The 15,919-nt window shown below is 49.9% G+C and overlaps 2 protein-coding genes across 3 annotated transcripts in view; one reads left to right on the top strand and one right to left on the bottom strand.

Annotated features, from left to right (window-relative positions):
- LOC122378915 (all trans-polyprenyl-diphosphate synthase PDSS1-like) overlaps nt 1–12,537 on the bottom strand; it is a 42,808-nt gene extending 30,271 nt beyond the window's left edge. The window contains exon 1 of one of the 2 annotated variants that reach the window (XM_043360562.1): nt 12,335–12,537. In XM_043360562.1, coding sequence (XP_043216497.1) covers nt 12,335–12,487 — 153 coding nt within the window. In that variant the 5' untranslated portion in view covers nt 12,488–12,537. The remainder of the gene's footprint in view (nt 1–12,334) is intronic. The other variant, XM_043360561.1, reaches the window with a different exon arrangement.
- Nucleotides 12,538–12,782: 245 nt separating this feature from the next.
- Nucleotides 12,783–15,843, top strand: LOC122378916 (39S ribosomal protein L32, mitochondrial-like). The gene is made up of 4 exons (XM_043360563.1): nt 12,783–13,049; nt 14,439–14,711; nt 14,927–15,069; nt 15,358–15,843. The coding sequence occupies exons 1-4, from the start codon at nt 12,965–12,967 to the stop codon at nt 15,478–15,480; spliced, it is 624 nt and encodes a 207-aa protein (XP_043216498.1). The 5' UTR covers nt 12,783–12,964; the 3' UTR covers nt 15,481–15,843.
- Nucleotides 15,844–15,919: the final 76 nt, after the last annotated feature.

Genomic DNA, 15,919 nt, shown 5'->3' with positions numbered 1-15,919 from the left:
AAGCAAAGAAAGCAAGTCCGTGAACCGAACAAATAGTCGGCTGAAAGATGCGCCAAAGACCTAGCAACACTCACACCAAAACACCAAGCTTCTACGAAAACAAACAGCCGACAAAACATCTACCACGTCAACACCAACAAAAACCAGCTCGGCCGCTCCCCGGGCACCAACTGAACAGGGACCGGATTCCATTCAAGGGTGTCTAAACAGGCAATCCACCTCGGCAATGGACCTCGCGCGACCTTGCTTGGAATGTAGCCGGAGTCGCGACAACCCGCTGTCGACTCGTATTCCGGGGTGACCATGCCGGGCCGACCTGCCGGTGGCGGTGTGACGGGTCACGGGCGTGATGACGCGTCGTGACCCGCGCGTCGTGACCCGCAAGCCGTGACGGCCGAGCGCAGGGCGCGGGTCGGGTGAAAGTGTTGCGCTACCGCTGTTGCACACGCCATGGTGCAGAGCGTGATTGGCCGAGCAGTGCAATGTGAACTGGGTGCGGGCAACGGCGAAAGGCAAACTGAGTGCCCGACCCGGCACCAGGAAGATAGGTCAGCAGTTATTTCTCAGTGGGTAGCAGCAGTAGCTACTATGCGTTTCAGACCCTGTGGAACAGTCCTTTTCGGCTATTTCTCGTTGTATATGCGTTTGATTTTAACCAAACTTTGGCATTGGTAGTTTGAGATCCCTACCTAATTTTTATCAATATGGTCTATTAACGAAAAATAAAAAATAAAGTCACTTGTCATTGACTGATAATGTTAAGGTCGTCAGAGCCCTGCTTAGAGGCTGACACAGGCTGGACGCTGTCTCCCCTCTGATTGGTCGAGACGCACTAGCACACTGCGGCTTGGCTCCGCCCACTTGCGGTCCAGCCTCGGGTCATGTCGGCGGCAGTCGCAGTCCGGCCGGCCGGCGTGCGGGCCGCGCACGCAGCGCAGCGGAGTGGAGCACTTGTTTGCATGTCCTGAACTTTTAATAAGTTGTTCTACGACAAATAAGGACGGAGGAAGAAAGAGAAAGGAAAAGGAGACAAAGTGACAATGAGACGAACGGTAAACGTTGGCTAGTGGACAACAAACAATATGCATATAGCCGTTAGAGCAGAGACAGGAGACAAAGACGATAGACCAGAGACAAGTGACGAAGATAGAGATTAGGCTATAGACGAGAAATATACTATAAACGTATAGACGAGAGACTGACAAGGGGGAGTGAAGGACGGGAGATCAAAAACTCTCGATATTGCATATCTACATTTTCAGATTGAGTCATCCTATATTTTTCCCTGATTTATTGTTTTTCGGGCCTAAGATCTATCAACAACATTCTGAAAGCATTGTGGAAATGTCATAGAAAGATTTACCTATTATTTTCACCCCCCAAAAAAAAATTATTCTTTTAAGCAAAAAAAAACGAAATACCTACAAGTATCTATGTGGATATCTTCAATTAAATAAGGCCGTTGAATGCAAAGACAGTCCGATGAATTCTGTCCCGTTACTCCTTAAATGCACAATAGCCTGTAGGAAAACGGCTGCGGAGAGGCTCGCTATAAATTATTGAAAATAAGATTATTTTAAGTCTGCATAGGGTCTAAGGAATAACATTCTGTAGCTAGGAGTGCTTATTGTTTTATACATACACCGATCTGCATTGAAGTCTTCAACCTTATTCTCTCCGCGCAAGATACGACATTTGCAATATTCACGCAATGATGCCTGCGTTAGCGTGTGTCTCGTTCCAGTCCGTCAGAGCTCCGCACCGCCCTGACCCCGAGCGGCGAATGACCGGTCCCGGTGTCGCGGCACAGTGGGCGGAGCTTAGCTGCGGCGCAACAGCTGACGCTGCAACGCCATTCTAGCCTCTACCACGGTGCAGAGTTTTCCGATCAATTTTTACCATTACAAGTCAACGACAAGTGCCTTTAATTTTGACATTTTGTTAAAAGACCATATTAGTAAAAATTAGGTAGGCCCTTGAAACACATTGTGTCAAAGTTTGGTTGAAATCAAGCGTATAGGTAACGAGAAAGGGCCAAAAAGGACTGTTCCAGAGGGTCTGAAATGCGTAGTAGTAGCTACAACTCTGCCCAAAAGTTCAGCTGCTGCAGACATGTCAAATTCGTAGCGCAGCAGTACCTACAGCCTGCATTACCTACAACTGGCTTTAGTGTCCTGTCTACAGCTTCATTGGCCGCATACGCCGTCGCATTAATGCCATTCGCAGAGATGGCAGTTAAAGCCGCGTCCAGTCCCCGTTAGCCCTGACCCGCCAGCCATTAGTGACCGGCCCCCGTCGTCAGGCCGCACCCCAATCGGCCGGCCCTGTCCTGACCCCAAACCGGCACACCAGACAGCGCGGACCAGACACCGCCCGGAGCCCTGTCCTGGGTGGCCCCCTCCCCACCTACCGGCCGGCTGGCCACCTGCTGAGCTAGCGTTCCACTGCGCTGATAGAGATCACCCCAGAGGAACTCAGCAACTTTAGAGACTACCGCCAGTGCTTCATGATAATCACGGAACTATTACAGCGCTTGCAGAGGTCGGCCTAGTGCACCAGTTGCGATGTTGCTGGAACTAATGTCCACGGGCGAAATCGAGGCGCACTGGGCAGAACGCATCGCCCGGGTCTTTCTCCGGCTGAGGGTGTATCCAGATGGAACAGCACGGAGGCTTTCTAACAGATTGTGTTTTGGCTGTGCACATGGTGAAGTTAAATAAGTACACTCAACGACAATGTGTTCACAATGCACACAATAGGTACCTATCTGGCCCCGAAAAGAAGCGAAACAAAGTATGGGCATTGGTCACATAGCTAATTAGCATACCTATGCATAATTTTGGGCGGATTAGTAACAGGGACTTTTTCCAATGCCAACTAAGCCTCAAGAGATAATATGCATACCTAGTCTGGCAATATGATGAGTCACAGATCATATAACATTTAGGGTCAACCATATAGCAGTGATGATATATGTGGCTTGATCCGGGACAGCAAAAGGTCATCAGGCACCCATTATGAACAATTGTGCCATCACAACCAATTAGAAAGTTGCACGTCTGTTAGCCTTTTCACATGCATCGTCATCAAGACATTGTCATGATGTTCAAATGTGCAGAAAGTTGTGTTTGCAATATATTGATAAATATCCATCTGCGGAAAATGCATGACCAACTCTACCAGCAAAGCATGACATGGCGTCCCGTCCCAGGAATGACCACGTCAGAGTGAGATGACCGGTAACCACCGGAACCTAGGGCGGAAGGGCGACAAGGTCAATACAGGGCTACCGGACTAACGAGAGGAAGCTAGTGGTCATAGTGGGGAAAGGGCAATCAAAGTTCGTACCGCACGTACGGATATGCTTATTGCTTATCATCCCATTGCACGATGATAGCTTCGACTTTGGCAGATTTCAGTGATCCCATTGATTGGCTGCTGGAATAGGAAGAGTTGCACTTTATGCTTATCATGCAGCATCGAAAGATAATGAAGATGATTGCACACTGTCGAATTTCCCGCCGGTTGTGTCGATTTTCCGGTCGGCTAATGTGGTTCATAATTGATCCCGACGGGAAACGTCCATCAATTCTCAAATCATGCCCCGTGAGACTGCGCTTATGGTAGCGGCAGGAATGCGAAAGCACACGGCAGATGATGTTCAAAACAGCGGCGTGGACAAATGAAACTGAGCTGACAATGACCAGACTTTAGGTCGAGTTCAGCGAGAGGGATGAGCAGACCAACATGCTGTCATACTGAGTCCATAATGCCTCGTTAGGCACAGCGCCAGATTAGAGTCAGTGTGACCATCTGCCACACCTGCCGTGTCAGGAAAGCACACATTTCAGCAAGTTCGTCTGAGCCGAAGCCGACAGGCGGCGCCCGACCGCGTCTGGTTTCGGTTCGACCGCAGCTCGCGCGTCTGCTGTCGGCCGGCGCGGCGGAGCGGACCGCCCACCGCGCCGATGACAGTCTATCCTTTCACCGGGCGGCGCCATCCGGCGTCTCTAACGGTGTCGCCAGCGACACCGCCAGCCGTCGGCCGCCGCAGAAGCCGGCCAGCCGGCCGTCCGTCTGTCCGTCTGGGTTGCCGAGAAGTCCAGTCCTGTCTCGACACAGGCCGATGGCGGCGCGGCGGCCATCTGCTCGCCGGTCCGCTCCTCTCACTTCGGGAGGCCCGCGCCGCTCTCCGTCGGAGCTGGGAGGCCCTCCCCGCCGGCCAAGACGTGTGGTGCAACGCACAGAAGAGAGACTCGCTGGTGACGCAATTTCCGCCGGCGGCGCCGGGCCGGCGACGGCACCGGGCCAAGGGCGGGCCACGACGGCCACGGCGACCCAATCCGGCGCGTTCTGCTTGCCGCGCTGCTTGGATTCATCCAGCGGCATCAGAGGACGTAACTTGCAGCGGGCTTGTCGGATACTCCGGTGCTTACTTCTTGCAGCCTAGAAAGTCGCGTTCAGCACATAAGCCTGCGCGAGGAAGCATCGTAAGCCACGCGTGCGAGCGCGTGACTCACAGCGCGCATCGCTGCCCGGCGGGCGAACTTTTTGCCGTGTCGCTTTCGGTTTCGATGATGACGCTTCTGTGCTCGCCAGGGGCGAAGAGAGCGCCAATGTAATCGCGTTTTTCTGCCTTACTTTTGAACGATTACAGATTGCCACACGGTGCACACAGAGTTATGATCTAGTAGCATCCGGACACGTCCGGTTTTCTCCTCTTATTCTGCGTCGTCGGCACCGGCCACCGGCCTCGAGGCATGAACACGAAAGGCTGGAGGAGTAGAATGGGGCAGTATCGTCTACCGCCCGAGGCCTACAGATTGCAGCACAACCCCAATTAGCTGTTGACGCTTTTGTAACGCCAGCGCGGTCGGCAGCGGCGGCGGAGCCGGGGTTTTTGTGCACGGACAATGCTGGCGACCCTCTGCAGCCGAGAGAGATGCAACACTGCACTGTGAGAGCGGCCACGAGCACGCGCGTCCTTCCGGCCGGCACGGACACGCTGAGCTTCCGCGACCTACCTTCAAAATAAAACTGGCCGGCGAGATGTCAACGTGAGCAGTTACAAATCTCTTAGGAATGCTTGCGGTAATGCTCAGGTAGGTAATGCTGAATGAGCCCAGGTCATTCACAGTCTCCAAATCATTAGGTACAGGCATTTAGAATGAATGAATAAATCGACAGCTTGTGAAAAAGTCTGACAGCCTAAAAGACACAATTTCTCTCCATTGTAGCACTCTACTCCATTCTCCAACCAGCACGTGCATCTGCTTAAAGCTGTCACACCGTCGCCCATTGCGACATTAAAAAGCGGTCCACAGCCTCAGCCTGAGCGGTCGGGGTGATTGATGTGGGAGAAACGTCTGTAACAACTGCGGCCTGGCCGTCGCATGCATGACTGCCTGGACGGATCGGTTAGCGGCGCGGTGCGGTCGCGGCCACCAGCCGGCACCGTTCGCCCGCGCCAGATGGGCGCCAGATGGGAGGCTTCGGCACCTCCAGGTCGTCAGCATCAGGCTGCGCAGGAAGGCTCTTCAGCTTGCCGTTACAGTCCCGCAACGTTCAACCAGTCAGATAGGAGACTACAGTCTTGTGAATGACAGCGCCTTTCGTCTGAATGTCATGATATCAGCAAGGCATAGGAGTCTTCAATTCTAATGTCATATACACTTCGACTGCCGCAGCGACAGACACTTTGAGGTCTCCCTCGGCTCTAGCCCCGCTCTATCTGTGCTAAGCTCAGCCAGTTCCGTTGGCGCTGCAGTCGGGCTCGCTCGGGCGGCAGGCCCCGGAGCGCGGCCGGCTCCCACGCCGGAGCAGTTGCGGCGCTCGCAGTCCGCCGGCCGGAGGCCATTTGAAGCGGTCGGCGCTGACGGAGCGCGGTGAGCGGCCCCACGGAGACTGCGGGTCACCTGGTCAGTGGGGAGTGACGCGTCGGGGCCCCGGTCACTGACACGCGGAGCGCTGACCGGCCGCCGGCAGACGAGATAGGTGTAATTAGGGATTCACAGGGGATGGACTGCGCTACAGCTGCGTATGGAAAAGACAGAGCGTAGGAAATTGCGCAGAATCATTGTTAAAAAGATTCATCTAGAAGTCATTGAGCTTTGAACATAATCTTCAACTGATTCTTGCACGAAGACATGCCGAATAAAAAATAAAAAAAACTGGTGGCGGAGCAAAGGACGACCAATTCTCTGTCAGGCACAAGTGTCCAGCACTCGTAATAATCAAGTGTTCAACAACCCTCTTCCGCCCACTGGAGGCGCCTGGTGATACAACGAGTCAGTGACCTGGACCACTACGCCATTGAACCACACAAGGTTGGCCAATCAAGGGCACCGACCCGGGAACGCCTCATTTAAATCCGTAATCGTCTCGCTCCAGTAAATAGCAGTTGGCGACAAATGGTAGGAAAAAAAGTTTAATAAACTAAAAGGCGACCAAAATGCCAAAAGCGATAGACTTACAAATAATGCCTAGACTTTGACAATGAATTAAACTTTGACAAAGTTATGGCTAATGAACGGACACACGGAGTCGTGGGAAAGGAGCCCTGTCGTCGCATGTTCTCACGCTATCATTTAATTGCCTAATTAAATAACTGCCGTAAACGAAGGACAAGCACAATAGAAATGGTATCAGAAGAGACGATGCCATAGCTGAATACACCTTGTCAGATTTATCAGCATCTCCTCGTACTAAGGTTCAGTATTCAGGGAGTAGTTTTATACTCTGTTTTTTTCCAACATTTAAAAATTGACGGGACTTTGCCCTCACATCAGACAGCTCTAGCTGATCACGCAAAGGTCCACTCAAGGTTGCGCCCAGTGGTCCCACTATGCATTCAACTACCACCGTTTATTTCATTTCGTGCACTCGTTCATCAGCCTTCCACCGGCCACTCCGAGACCGTTGGATTCTCCCTGGTCCTCTCGGGCGTCTGCCGGTCCTCCGGCCACGTCAAAAATGTCCCGTTCGGGGGCCACGTCCAGAGCAGCGGCCACCGGTGTAAACCAGGTCACTGATCAGACCGGCGATAGTAGTCACCGAAATGTTGGCTATTTGGTAGAAAGCGATAGCCAGAGTGCCGCCTGACGCGTCCGGACACCTAAAGAAAGCGGCGCGCCAGAGCCGCCGCGGTCGGCCCCAGACCGCCACGTGGAAATGTCTCCGGCGAGCGTTACGTTACGTCTGGCTAGGCCGAGAGAACGAGCAGCCAGTGAGCGAGCTCTCATTTGTACCTGAAGACATGACCGACAATGAATGGCAGACGAATGATCTGGCACGCACCCGGATGTTCTCAGCGCGAGACTTTCGAGACTGTGCACAAGTCTGGAGACGGTGAAGATAAATGGAAATATCTAAAATAGCTCGACATTGTCTTCTTGTGGCCCTATGCGACATTTTAGCATCCTCAACCGATAATCTCTCTGATTTAGGCAAAAATATAAGTTGATAAATGATGCTTGGGTGTCCCATCAAAGGACACTGTGAGTGAAGCACAGGCGACGAATCAAAATGGTTCATACAGGCACTGGCGGCTGAATGGAACAGGGCAACGTTTGTTTCATATTCGCAAATGCTCGGACATTGAGGAGGGTCTGTGAAGTTTCCTCCTAGCAGTTCAAACGATGTGCCATTTCGCAAGGCAGCAGTGTATAGGTATGTTGCAACATATGCACACACCTTGCTATTGCCTTGCTAGCATGGGCCTTCCAAAAACAATTGCATGAAGCTGATTGTAAGCCGACCGACCCATTCAACCCGATATTTAACCATCGTTTACTGACGCCCTGGGGAGAATTCGACGAAACCTGCAGTAATTTATGATATACGACCGCTCCGACCTCAGCTCCGACCTCTTATCTGTTATATCTGTACGCAAGTGATATACTTATAATTGCACGAATCCGTCTGCATCCCTGACCCAGTTTGGGCGTCATTCATTGGTGGCCTCTGAGGGCGCACACCACGCGCGCTGCAGCCCGTACCGCTGCGGCTGGGGTTCACGTGAACCGCCGCCGGCGATCCCTCTCAGCGCGTGGCGCCTTCTGCGAGCCGCGCCGAGCCGCTGTCCTGGGGTAGTGGAGGAGGCGGCCGGCCGGCCCCGACCACAGCCCGCCGTCCTCCACGTGTGGCCGGCCGTGGGACGGTGTGGCGGCGAGTCGCTGACCTCCGCGCAGAGCCGCCGCAGCGCCGCCGGAGCCGAGTACCGTTTTTTAGGCCCGCTGGCGGCGAGCGCCGTGCATACCGGCCGGCTGGGACGGCGGAGAGCAGCGTGCCATGGCCCGGCCCGCTGCCCCGGCGACCCAGATGCCCGCGGCGCCGCCCAGCCGCGCCGTCAGCGCCTGTGATCAGCGACAGGGAGGCGTGTGCCACCATCTCCCAGATGTCCAGGCACCGACACGGGCCGGGTCTGATCGACCAATATGATTAGAATGGGTCATGAAACAGTTACGGACGGCGGCGGCGGCGGCGGCGGTGCGGCGGTGGCGGTGGTGCGGCGTCCATTTCCGGTCCGGCGTGAGAGAGCCGGCCGAACGGTGCGGTGGCCGCGGCCCGCTAGATCGCCGGCCGTTCCTCGTGCTGCGGAACGGACCGATCTCAGCTAGTGAAAGGAGACCAGATGGCCCGGCGCGGGGAGACACTGCTGAAACACCGCCGATCGAGTATCACGACGCCGGCCGTCACCGCATCGAGAGAAAACGAATAAAGTAAGTAGCCAACGAATGAAATATGTCGGTTCGATCTATAAGTCATCATCATCTTTGACATTCATGAATGTTTCAACATCATTGACTCTTCTACAAGACCGACAGCTTTCAACAGCACACCTTTCTTTTGTAACCCATCTCGTCTTCACCTTCACAGTCTACCTTGAAGATCACCATAACCCACAACCCTTCCCGTTCGCTCGTAGGCCGCAGAAGACCTGGGGCGACCGCGCCACCATGGTCCGATCGCGCCGGCCTCCGCGGCGGCGACGCGGAGCTCGGATCCGGGCGGTGGGGCCAGAGAAACCGACCGCCGAGCCGCCGGCTGTCGCTGCCGGCGACCGGCCCGACGTGGGATCTGGCACAGACGAGCAATCAGCAGCAGCTGACGGAGCGACACCTCTCGCCGGCAGATGGCCGCCGCACCGGCCGCAGACAGCGTGGAGACGGCGCCTGCCGCGTGACATATGCCGAGACACACGCCAACGGGGTGAGCGGAGCGGGAAACGGGACAGGCCGCAGACGAGGCAAGAAAGCGGCGGTGATTTAGAAATGCACCCGACGACTTCTGGCGCGAGAAACTAACTATTGGTTTGTAATTAAGTAGAGGTTTTACAGTTCAGATAATGCATTATATGCATTATACGTTTATGCATTATAACTATTCTTTGCGCCATCGAAACGACTAATAGAATTCAGCGGATACCATCTTTTCGATCATAATTTGGTTATAAAACTGAGCTTTTAAAAATGATATCAAAGTGATATAAGTACAAAGTGATATCACGAATAAAAGAGAATGGCTGTGTCGCGGGAAGATAAGCCATGGGCGACCCGTTTATAAATGCTAGCCCAGCCGACAAATTAAAATCCAGCACTACATTATTCATCAATTTATTCTTCTTCACTACGCAGCGACTGGGAATTACGTTCTTCTTTAGGTCGATGATGTCCAGAGAGGTATTCAAATCCAACAAAACTTACGCACAAATCAATCGACAGACTTTAAATTACTAAGCATTGTGTAAGCAAGTCTGCAACATTTTTGAAGATGGGGTAATAGAGGCTTACTCATTGCACTCTATGGCAATAGCAGCACAGAAGCATTAGGAGATGAGACGCACCCTGCCCACCACGCCCTTCGCGTGAGGCGAATGACGATGGATTAAGAATATTTTTGTAGCACTCCATACCGTATGCGTATTACACAATCGATAGAATGAGTGGATGAAAGGCGAGAGGGTTACCGATACTACGCGGATTGACATGGTTTCTGCGTCCTATCGGTGACAGATAGATGCTTTCGCCGCGTTTGAAAGGATGATTGATTAAGATTTAACCCTCGCATGTGTGCGGCGTTTGCCAGCTTCTAATGTGTAGGGGGGGGTCGGTTGGACCCCCCCCCTTGCCGTTTGGCCCCTGATCGAGCTAGAGCTTCGCGGAAAAAACGAGCGTGTTGCCCGTGACGAGAGGAAGCCGATGATACCCAATTTTAAGGTCCTAGGTCATTGGTTGACCTTCCAGGTCAGGTCAATGACCCAAAGTCGGGAAAATCGGGACCTATTAGAAAGTCGTAATTTGTGGCTGCTAAGGGGTTTTTCGGGGTGCTGATCACGAATATCGTATTAGTTTTGATCACAGATGATGTCTTTAAGCATTTAGGCCAGGTCGGGTCAGGTCAGGTCAGGTCACCCAGTAGGGGTTGTGACGGGTATTCGTAGTACGTGTCAACCGCCTCTGACAGCTTCGTAACATGTTACGAAGGCACCAAAACTACTTCGTAAATGTTCAAATGGTTGCTAAATTCGAATTCAGCTCCAAAAACTAGTCTAGAAACATGTAAAACTCTAAAAAGTGAACCGAGGTCACCCGAGGTCACCAAAGGTCAATGACCTGACCTGACCTTCAGGTGACCCTGACACCCATTCTAATGCATGGGAGCAACATCAAATCACATGTTTGAACGTTTGAAACCACGAAAAGCTTGCAAACGCGCGGCTAATGCGAGCCGACATACGCGGAATCGCGATTCCGGCCAAACATGGTCTCGGAAAAGAGGTCACAGGTCAAAGGTCATTTGGGTCAGGATCATGAAATTTTCAGGGTAGGTGTAAAATTGATCATTGAGAGGGTACTGAAAGTTTCGTCGCGATCGGTCGCTTTTTACGGGAGTTATTCGCGAAAAACCATGGGGGGGTCCATCCGACCCCCCCCCCCCCTACACATGCGAGGGTTAAGTCACTATAAGCGACCCTTCAAAAACAGCCCAATGAAGCTAGACATACCTGTTCGGCCTCTTCGGGGAAAGGCACAGGTAATAATGGCCACCTTTAAGACCCGAATTTCGCCGTAATACCAATGAAATCCAATAGAAAGAAAAACACCAAAGCAGTTATTTCGACAGTTACACTTTCAACCTCAGCTGGGTGATGGGTGCGCTCTTCGAAACCTCGGATTCAAATTCGGATTTCGGCGCATTATTACCGAAGCAGCCATGACAGGGGGATCCAAAAAGACGGTTTCGGTCACTGCAACTAACCCCCGTAAAAAAAATTCTTTTAATTCCAAAATTATCTCGGATGTCGATGCCTTAAGCAGTACGCACTGGTGTGTAGTTTGAAGGGATTCCAAAATTATCTCGGATGTCGATGCCTTAAGCAGTACGCACTGGTGTGTAGTTTGAAGGACACTTTTTGTTGTACCTAAAATTTTAGTTTTCTTCCTTTTCAGGAAAACGGACAATTTTTGTTAACTTTGAGCGCTGCGAGGAGCGGCATTGGCCCGCCCCCAGGCCCAAAATGCTCCTTTTGGATCGGCCAGTGGATGCATACCTACCTACTAGAGGGACGTGTTGCTCCGTTCCCTTTCGCCTCAATGATCTGTTTTAGACTTAACGTTTGTCAGGTAACAGACGAAACCTTTAGGTGCACATGGACACTGACTGCACAAATCGCATACAATGTCCATGCTTCAACAAAAAGGACATACCTACCTACATAGTACCTACATACGCATGTCCAAAAACGTGTCTTCAATGTTGGCCAAAACGTTTCTGCTCAAATCAGCTTATATGTAGAACGCCTGCTGGCTGCTCATCACCGGAAGAATTAATCGCAAACTCCCAAATACCATATAAGTAGGCCGTAGGGGCACGCCCCCTTTTACGGAAACTATCGAGAGCCGAGCGGTGAGCGGTAGCTCTCCTGGACAATTCCTTTCATATTGCTGGTTTCTTGAGAACTTGGAGAGCGGTGCACAACCTCAAATACTTTCCAAGGAACAAAAGCCTTTAGCAAACGCCGTATAAAACACAAATTATGTAATTGGCCGTCATCAACCTTCTCCACATTGACCTCAGTCGTCTGCTGCGAGGAAGCATCAACTAACTACGGAACGCTACATACGAAAATGTGTCGATTGAAAAGGTTATAATAGAAACATTTTCCAGAAACACAGCATGCATTTATTACATTGCAATGGCCTCAAAATTCGAAGCGAAATAATAAAATCAAGCTAATCAAAATATAAATAGAAGGGAAGAACGTTACGTTTTTAACTAGAAAACCAGGTGACTATTTCAGAGCACCAAAGACGTAAGTGGCGCTTAGACTCACCAGCTTTGGGAGATGCTCCTTGCTTTCGTGAATTGTCCGGTACTGTGACCATCTCACGGAAGGGGTGGTGTTTGTTCTCGCAATTGCACATTTTCTCACGAGCAGTAGCCCTTCGAACAGGCTACGCACCCGACCCGCCGCTGCGTTCGCCATGTCGAGGACTGAGCGCCGGTCGAGAAAATTTTCGACACATGCTGCTTGGGCTATTGCCCGCTAGATGGCAGTACTGTTTGGTACGTAACTCTTCGATTACCAACTAGAATGTGCTAAATAGTGCACATTTTCTCCTAAAATATCATATTGTTTTATCAAAATAATAGCGAACCCTCTTTATTTACCAACAACTTGGGTGTCAGGCTTCAAAGCGTAATTAAAACGTCATCAAAAGATTGCACATATCAGCTGGCTTTCTTTTTCATCATCAATACATATATGACGCAGCTGCTCTAAAAATGATGCATTACAAAACGTGCATTTTCCGATATTTCTTCAAGGTTGCTTCAAGGCCTTCAAACTCAAAATTCAGGGTTTTCAGTGCCATTTTATGTTAATTTCGTCCTCACGTAATTGCGTATATTTTGGAAGGTATATTTGTCTGAAAAAGTAATTGACTGATCAATTTCGAGAGACATGATAAATGGAGTAAGAGTAGTGTGGGGAAACTGGCAGAGGACGATAGACCGCTATGCAGTCATCATTTATCAGGCGATAAATGGTAAGTGTGCCATTCATATCTTCCTGCTAGTATTGTCTACCTGAGATTCATAGATTTTTATGAACCTAAGTGCCATACCCAATTTGCACTTTTTATTTAGAGACAAGGTTACGTAGGTACGAGCAATCCAATTTTTGCCTTTTATTTTATTTTTATTTTGAGCAAATACATAGGTATGCAATTATTGGTGGTGTGCATTACACATTACACAAGCGCTGCGTGGAACCCGAAATGGTTGTCTTGTTGTGACCGTTATTTACTCGACATGTCTCTATGTTTTAGAAAGTTCCACTATAGTCTGACAAACCTGAGAAAGAACAGACTCAAAATGCACCACCATTGATGAATGTGCATTTAAATTGCTTCAAATGTTTCCAAGAAGATTTCTCTTGTGTCCTTTCACACTGATTCTCTTCAAGTAATGCATTCCCAGTGATCAAAACATGTGCAATGTTATTCAGGCTGTTTTGCTCCATTCTTCATCTTTCTGACGTTTGTTAGACTACAATGACTATGTATGTATCTAATAACATTAATCTTTCAGAAGCTACTTTTTATTTCTTCTGGAATGAAGCAGAAGCTATTTCAAATGCTAACAACATTGCATTCACAATTTTTACAGCTTTATGCATTTGAATAAAGTGGCTCTTGTTGAGTTGAACATCTAATTTGGCAACCAGAGCATGTTTTTTTAGTAGGCATTTGCTTATTGGAGTCAATATCATACACTGATTGCTTGTAAATTATAATTTCTGCTTATTACCTGAAGTAGCAGCTCAATCAGTAAAAATGTATGTCTGTGATTTATATTTGAAATTCAAAAGACTTCATGTAGGATCAAAAATAATACTTTACAGAGTTGATTGCAATGATTCATGACTGGCAAGGTTAATTTTGCTAATTTGTGTTACAATAATCTGTTTTTATATGGAATGAGTTTTACCTTGAGTCATGAGTGGTTCTTGTTGATGCTTTGCAATTTTAGAGAAATGCTGTCTAAAATCTATGTACCTACCATTTACATCCTATGTATATCATTTTTTCCAGATGTTTAATGCACTATCCTCATTTGTTACATTTCATAAAGAAGCCATATGCTTTCTGCATTAAAATGTGTGAAAGAAACAACATAGCCCAAGAGTCACAGATAAACAAATCTAAATGTTTTAAAGTGACGCCAGAGTACCTAACTGCTTACTGCACATACTCCTTTTACACTTTTCCCAGGTGCCCAACCAATGGAGTCATTACTCGTTTCACAGACATTGTTCTAGTTACCTATGTGCTAGGTACAAATCTGAGTTGTGAGTGAACACTGAAAGTCAGCAGTGTCTACATCGAACTGATGGTCAGGTGGTCACCCAGCACCCTGACGTGCGTTGTGCCCAGGTGGCGGCGGTCCGTCGCCGGCTCTGGCTCTGGCCGCCGCCGGTGGCGTCCCCCACCAGCGGGCCGCGACGCCACCTGGCGGGGCTCCGCCGCCCGTCGCCGACGACGGCTTCCTCTGGGCGGTCCCCAAGTACCGACGCTCTGTGGAGCGCAGGATGATGCGGCGCTACGGAGCGGAGAGCTGGCCCAACGGCCGCAAACTCATCAAGCCCAAGAATAACCTGATATTCTGTCTAAAGTGCGGCAGCCACTATCTTCCCGGAATGCTGTGCAGTGAGTTTGGCCCTGATTTTGGCCTTTTTTAGGAATGATATGCCAGTTAATATGAAATGAGTAGATAATTAGTACGTTTTCAACGAGTTGTGCCAGCTATTCAGCGAAAAGTTTATTTTGTTCTCGTCAGTTGAGAACTTGTATGAATTCAAGATAAAGTGTCTTAACCTGCCATGTTGATTTGTTTTATGATACTTATGCCCGAATCTCTTCAGTGACCTGTTACAACCGTGTGAAGAGTGAGACCGAGGAGCTGCAAAAGGCGGTGGCGCAGCAGCAGGGCCTCACCCCGCCAGACAGAGAAGTGGCCATCGTGTATCGTGGGGAGCGCGAGGCCATCGACGACCAACAGGCCAAGGTTTGTTCGGCAGATTCGTGAGGTGTCGGATGTGCTGTCTTATGCGGAGTAGAATTGGCCTGGTGGGCTTACAGTGCCATACAACTATTCGTTTGTTGTGGTTAAGTATGCGTCCTCAATAAGTCACCGTTTTTCGAATGTGTATGATTCGAGAAGTTTAGCCCACCTAGCCCATGTGCGCCGTCATAAACAAGACTAAAGACTGTTTGATGATTGCTAATGTGACCGCTTCTCTTCGAAGGCTTCAACGTCTTCCTTTAGCGTTTCTGATCGTGTTCCTTTTTACAGGCGGTCAGACTAGTAGAACTTCCCAAGGAGCGACCTCGCTGGTTCAGCAAGAACCTCATGCAGAGGACTACCACGCCGGTTGCCACAGAAACAGCTCCCGTCAAGCCCTCCGATCTCGGTTGAGCTATTCCTTGGTCGTGAATACTCCATGCCTGAGAACATCTGGTGAACTCTGTACCCATGTGAGCTGGTGTGTCTGATTTGTTGGGCCAGGAGCGTTCTGACCATTTTTTCTTCCCCAGGAGAAATTTAACAGAATGTGTTCACAACTGTTGGATAGTTGACTACGGTCATCTCAGAACCCCAGGCGGTGTATGTAATGTGCGACGGAATGATGTGTTTTTGCTTTTTGAATGGGAGAATGGTAGTGTTGTGAAATCAATGCAGATGATTTGTCAAGTGAGAGTTTTGAGGCTACAGTAATGACCTGTTGAAGTGGGCGAAAAAGTGTTCACGGTCTTCTAATACAGGTTGTGGAGTGGAATATCCATGAACTTTTTTGATTATTGGTCTTGTATATCGAAATCGGTGATGGTCGCATTTTATTCGGCAATTGATGGAA

The sequence above is a fragment of the Amphibalanus amphitrite genome, unplaced genomic scaffold (genome assembly GCF_019059575.1).
Source record: "Amphibalanus amphitrite isolate SeventyFive unplaced genomic scaffold, NRLGWU_Aamphi_draft 000068F_arrow, whole genome shotgun sequence".
Classification (NCBI taxonomy): Eukaryota; Metazoa; Arthropoda; class Thecostraca; order Balanomorpha; family Balanidae; genus Amphibalanus; species Amphibalanus amphitrite.
This window is presented reverse-complemented; position numbering and strand designations above follow the sequence as displayed.

What these genes read in the sequence shown, in the direction of transcription:
- LOC122378916 (XM_043360563.1), top strand. Translation starts at nt 12,965, where the DNA reads ATGATAAATGGAGTAAGAGTAGTGTGGGGAAACTGGCAGAGGACGATA. An exon ending in CATTTATCAGGCGATAAATG is followed by an intron (nt 13,050 to 14,438) that starts GTAAGTGTGCCA and finishes CGTTGTGCCCAG; the next exon opens with GTGGCGGCGGTCCGTCGCCG. An exon ending in TCGACGACCAACAGGCCAAG is followed by an intron (nt 15,070 to 15,357) that starts GTTTGTTCGGCA and finishes TCCTTTTTACAG; the next exon opens with GCGGTCAGACTAGTAGAACT.